General features: G+C 36.4%; 1 protein-coding gene across 1 annotated transcript; it reads left to right on the top strand.

Annotated features, from left to right (window-relative positions):
• Positions 1–3082: 3082 nt before the first annotated feature.
• Positions 3083–6566, top strand: LOC112274414 (uncharacterized). The gene is made up of 7 exons (XM_024503897.3): positions 3083–3824; positions 4668–4999; positions 5121–5451; positions 5600–5748; positions 5882–5975; positions 6106–6177; positions 6352–6566. The coding sequence occupies exons 1-7, from the start codon at positions 3252–3254 to the stop codon at positions 6394–6396; spliced, it is 1596 nt and encodes a 531-aa protein (XP_024359665.1). The 5' UTR covers positions 3083–3251; the 3' UTR covers positions 6397–6566.

The raw sequence follows: 6566 nt of genomic DNA, 5'->3' as shown, positions 1-6566 counted from the left end.
ACTATCAATAGTTGAAAGGATCTATCAACTACCTACAAATATATATATATATATATATATATATATTACAAATATAATTTTTCATATCTTGGACTTCTTCAATATATGAATGTGGCACACATCGAAGAAAATTGCCTTATAAGTCAAACACGTGTTAAAGGTTCTAAAGAATATTGCCAAATAACTTCTAATTAGATAGTATATATAGAAGTAAGAGTAAAACCTTCTTTACTGTTATTAATATCTTTTTTATTCTTATGTTAGTTTCAAGAATTTCTAGTCTTATTATCTTTGATAATAGCTATTCTAATTCTAATACTATACTACTTTTGAATTAATATCTATTCTTCTTAAGTGATACAAGAGTATATAAAGGTTTTTATTGTTTGTGATTCATGTCCTTGAAATTATGATTGATTTTTTTTAATTGAATTTTTCAAAGATAATCTGGAATGTTTGTAATTTATTAAAATAAAATAAAAATGAAATTCTAAATATCTTCATATTTTTTGAAAATCTAAAAAGACAAAAGAATTTTGTTCATTAAAGATATCTTATTTAATATGAAACAATATTCTATTAAAGCCAATGCACTTGAATTTTAATTAATGTATTAAGAAAATGTGTATGTTAATATAAAAATAAACAATTATAATCCAAAATAATAAAAAAATATTTTAAAATCTCTTTAAAAATCATTAAAATAGTCACTTTAATTTTTTAAAATTATTAAAAAGACAAATGACTTATAAAACTAGTGCATACAAATATGCAACAACCACATATTATTATTATTATTATTATTATTTTTAATACAATGGCTTTAAAAATACATAATTTGATTAGAGAGTCCATTGTTGCCTACCTAAAGTAACCATATCCACATTCAACAATATTACTTGTCCAAAGAATCTATACCCACCTATAGATGATACTTGCTAAAGTATCTTGACAATACAACGTGAAAAGAGTAGTAAGCAAGGAGATAAGGTACCATTACAAGGCCGTCAAAATTAACAAGGACACAGTAAGGTAGATGGTTATTTAATGGTTGGAAAAAAGCACTTAGCAGATAGTTAAAAAGTAACACAATACTTGATAGATTCCATGCAGTAGCACCACAAGTTAGCTAATATTGGAGTGGAGGCCATGTAATTTTGACCAAGCAATAAACTATTTTTTTATTTTATTTTTTATTTATTTTTTATCATTATGTGTATTGGGTCTGATCTTCCAAGGCCTTATTCCATGCCAATAAATCTAAGAGCCCAAGTAACATCCATGTTATACATAAAGTTATAAAATTGGATTATTGTATTATAGAACTGTAAGATAAATAAGTATGAAAATGACTTCAATTATTTATAAAGTTATTTTAGGTAAGCTTTAAAAAAAATATTTTAGTGAATCTAAAGCAAATTCATAAATATGATTTTTTTTAATTATTATTATTATTTAAATTAAAAATCATGTATTAAGTTTAGTTATTAGATGATAGACCATGTATAGGGGTACATCCAATTTAGTCACTTTGTCAACAAATGTAAAACACCATGACTAATAGAAAAGGATGATATTTTAATTTTTTTCTAAGTATACTTTTTGACATAGCTTTATCAATACTTGAATTGTATTTTTATTTTTTTATTTTTGTACTTATTTTCTGGTACTTCTCCTTAAATTTCATGATTATAAGAATAGAAATAAAATTTACTATAAATGTTTTGAATACTAAAAATATTAAATGTAACCCAAACAAGATCATTAAAAAAATTGAATAGTAAAAATTCCATTTATTGGAAAAAACTCATTTACCAATTTTTCAGAATGTACATTCATTTACCTGAATATAGATATTACTACTCCAAACTTTGAGGATACTATTTCTCTGGTTGTTTTAACTTAATAAAGCAAATTCAAAGTGAATTAGGTTTTATAATTCTCAAAGTACACAATCTTCAAATACTCTTTACATGTCCTTAAGTTTTGTGCCATAGTAGAAAGTTCAACAAATTCTCTTTTTGAGAACATCATTACTTTTTAAATTCCAATGAATTTCATATTTCAGTAATAGATCGATATTGTATTTGAAATTTAAAAAATCCTTATGGGAACTATATGTTTTTACCCTCACTTTCTTTACAATTTATATTGTAGTTCTTTTCCTATAAAGACCACGACTTTTTAATTTCTTCAAATTTTCCTGAGACCTTAATTTGAAATTTTTATAATTTATCTGTGAGTAATTTCTACAACATTTTTCAAACATAGGCATTATCTATTATGTCTAATCATGGATAAATATACCATCCAAACACTTAAGAATGTAATCAATAAATATAAAATCTAGAACATGGTTCTCTGATATTATGACGATTTTTACTGTGTGTGTGTGTGGTTTCTTCCCCAATGCGAGTATTAATGAATTATAAGACAACCATTCTTGATGTGTACTGAAAGCAATTTCAGAGCTTTCTCTGTAAAATAAACTGCATGTGGTTGAGGATCACATGGGATAGCAAATACATAAAAAATAGGAAATTAGCAGGGAGACATGAACAAGGGAACACAGTTTGATAGATGGATAGATAGATAGATGTTACACAAACTGGAATGCGATGATTTTTCGGAGCCAAGGAAAAGAAGCAGGAATAGGATTAGGAGGAGGAGGAGGAGTTGGTTCAGGCCTGGGAGCCCAGCAAGAAGAGCAAGGTGATGGATGGATGGATTATTGGATGATAATTCAGTGGGATGGATAGACGCCAGAGAACGGGGAATGAGCGGACGGGAACGGGATGAGGAGAGGGGCGGGGGACCAGGGGGGGGGATTAGGGCTGGACTACCCCCTAACCCCCTGCAGCAGCAGCAGCCGAGGAGGGAGGAATGGAGGGAGGGGGGGGAAGAGGGGGGAACTGGGGGGAAATGGGGGATGGGGAATGGTAATTAGGGCAGGGCAGGGGAGGGGGGACGGGATGCTTCTCCTCCTCCTCCTGTCCAAGGAAGGAAGGCCCTAATTCCCTTCCCCGTCTCCCTGTCTCTCTGATCCCTCCCTCTCATATCCTCTTTCTCTTTCTCTCCTCTCTCTCCTGCCCCCTCGTGGTGGCGGTGGTGGTGATTGTGCCTTCTTTCCTTCCTTTCTCTCTCGTGCCAGGGGGAGTCCTTTCTTCTCCTCCTCTTCACTCCTCTCTTTCTCTCTCTCTCTCTCTCACTCTCCTGCTCTGTCTCCCTCCCTCCCTTCATTGCTCCTTGCCATGGCTTATGATGGCAATCGTGACTTTGGCGGTGGTTACGATGACTCTTACGATGATCGCCCCGAGTTTCGTGACGGCTTCCGTGACCTGCAGCCGCTTGAACCCGGTTTCGACACCACCAACTATGTTCCCGATGTCGTTCGAACCTTTGTAGTCTATCTCTACCGCCATATCCGCGAAAAAAATGTGTATGAGATTCACCAGATGTACGAGGGCAGCTTTCAGAAACTGAGTGACCGCTTATTCAAGCAGAGCAAATGGCCCGCGGTAGAGATGATTGCTCCCTACGTCGAAAACGATCACGTTTTCTGCCTCCTCTACAAAGAAATGTGGTTTCGTCATGTCTACGCGCGTCTTCAGCCCACTCTCGAGCAGCGCTGCGACTCGTGGGACAACTATTGCAACCTGTTTCAGGTTATCTTACATGGCAATGTCAATATGCAGCTTCCTAATCAATGGTTATGGGACATGGTAGACGAGTTCATCTACCAGTTTCAGTCCTTCTGTCAATACCGGGCTAAACTGAAGCAGAAGACCGACCAAGAGCTGGCGGTGCTGAGGGAAATTGATGAGGTGCACTTCTCTTTTCCTTCCTCTACACCTTATGCTTCATGGCACTCATAATAATTTAATATCAGTTACATTTTTTTCCTTCACCTGAGCTGAAAGTCATTGTGTGGTTCTTACTGGGTATAGAAGTTAAACTTTGCTTATTACCACTCCTAGACTAGCTTTTAATGCGGCCAGCGGATGTTAAGTGTGTATTAGAGCCGAATCTTCGATAAGTTTAGGGTTTCACCAGCCTGCTCGCAGGCATTGATTTCCTAGTCCAAATGTAGAGTTTAGTGATAAGCACGGAGAACGCGGCAGGGGTTCAGTTGAGTTAAACTGTGGAATTCTGGTCACGAGTTATTGTGTTAGCTCAAGAAACACCCTACAACTCACACTTTTCTTTCTTCATGCTCATTTTGCACTCAAGAGTAGAGTCTGGAGAGCTATCCTTGGCTTTCCTATTAGGGCCGTTTTAAACTTCATTTTGGGATCTCTTAGACACATCCCTCTGCCTATTCCTCTACACCATTCAATCAAAGTGTCCGTGTTGTTAGTGTGTCAACACATGTTAATGAGTGTAGTAATTATTCCTTAAAGGACAGTATTTAGGACCCTTTTTTCTCTTTAAAATCACGCATGTTTTTATTTGGAAAGAAGATATATTTTTTTGATTTTTATTAATCGGCATTACAGCACCAGATTTGGCTTCTTCCTTACACATGATGAATAGCAAGAAGTTTCACAGTCCAAAAAAATAAAAATACAAAGGAATCGTGTCAGCCTGTTGAATCTATCACGTTGTTACCTCTATAGCATGTTCTTCGAGCAAATCATTGAGTCGGATGTTACTGGAGGGTTGAGCAGGTGTGGAACGTCGTCGGAGTGTTGAACTACCTTCAAGCATTGATTGAAAAGTCGATGATACTGCAAATTCTTGAGGAAGAGAAAGACGGAAACGTCACCTTCACAGCTACCGATGGTTACGATTATCATGGAGGAACGAACGTGCTGAAAGTCCTCGGGTACTTCAGCATTGTTGGTCTGCTGCGGGTTCATTGCTTGTTAGGTGACTATCACAGTGGTCTTCGCGCGCTCTCACCTATTGATATTAATCAGCCTGGTGTGTTTAATACTGTCATCGGGTGTCAAATTACAACGATCTACTATTACGGTTTTGCCAATCTTATGTTGCGAAGGTATTGTTTCTCATATTCGTTCTGATGAAATACTATGATTCACTATTCTTGCCGATGTCACATTTATATCAATAATACTTTGTGAAACTACTCTGCTCACATACTTTTCATTTGATATCAGATATGTGGATTCTATAAAATCTTTCAATCAAATTTTACTGTACATTTTCAAGACCAAGCAATATCACCAGCGCTCATCCCAGTATGACCAGATTTTAAAGAAGAATGAGCAGATGTATGCCCTTCTCGCCATTTGCCTGTCGCTTTGTCCTCATCCGAAATTGGTTGAGGAGAATGTCAACAATCAGTTGCGAGAGAAGTATGCTGAAAAGATGTTGCGAATGCAACGCAGTGATGAAGCCATGTTTGATGAATTGTTTTCTTACGCCTGTCCCAAGTTCATCACTCCATCTCCACCGAATTATGATGAACCTCTCATCAACTTTAATCAGGTTTGGATCAGTAATGAAGCATGTTGATGAATGGTTAACCTAAGATGAAAATTTGAAGTTGGATATTGGAGATACTGTGGCTCACCTTCTCTTTAGATTTTGCTCGCCTGTCCTGTTTACTGAATTTGTGATTTCATTCAATATGCAGGATGCGTACAGATTACAGCTGAAGCTCTTTTTGTCAGAAGTGCGACAGCAGCAGCTTCTTTCTAGCATCCGGAGTTTCCTGAAACTCTACACTACCATCTCCATTGCCAAGCTTGCATCTTTCATGGATGTTGACGAGCCCACTCTTAGGTTCATTCTCCCCTTTCCTCTTCATACGAGCACGCTTTTTGGTTGGGTGTGTTCTTGAGATAGGCATATATTGAATGACGTGGAAAACATCGTTACCTCACTATGTATTAATTAAGTTGTATGTTACTATTAGGGTGGCGTTGCTCACGTACAAGCACAAAACACATGTGATTAACTATGACGGCACTGTCCTCTCTAACGCGGATGTGGACTTTTACGTTGATGATGTGAGTTATTCTCTTATCCAACGTACGATAAAGTATGATACACTTGTTTCTCCCAGTTTTATGAAAACCTTGTTCGCAATCTTCTGAGTTTTATTGTCTCTGGCATCTAATATATGGCATTCCTATACAGGACATGATCCATATTGCTGACACTAAGGTCACGAAACGCTTTGGTGATTACTTTATTCGTCATATTCAGAAGGTACGTTGACAGTAATACTAATATTTTAGTGGCATTTTTGTTTTGGACCTAAGGTTTACTGCGGAAGATCGAATCTATGTGTAGGTTTATGTAGGTAAAGTAATCTTCTCTGTACGTATTACCCTTCGCGATCTTGACGGGTGTTGTGCATTTGCTTTATGTGATTGGTTGCAGTTCGATGAAATTGTAAATGAGTTGGATCGCACTCAGCTGGAATGAGGAAATTTCCTTTTTAGTCGCAGTCACAGGGAATTTCGCTGATAAGATGTGGCTTCTCTGAAGTGTTTTAACATATCTTTCGGTTACTGGGATAGCACAATGACACCATCGTCATTTTTTTGTAGCAACCGTTTTTAATCTATAAGATTTTGTCTTCACAATTGTCCTAA

This window comes from Physcomitrium patens, chromosome 21 (genome assembly GCF_059467195.1).
Source record: "Physcomitrium patens ecotype Gransden chromosome 21, ASM5946719v1, whole genome shotgun sequence".
Taxonomy (NCBI): Eukaryota; Viridiplantae; Streptophyta; class Bryopsida; order Funariales; family Funariaceae; genus Physcomitrium; species Physcomitrium patens.
This window is presented reverse-complemented; position numbering and strand designations above follow the sequence as displayed.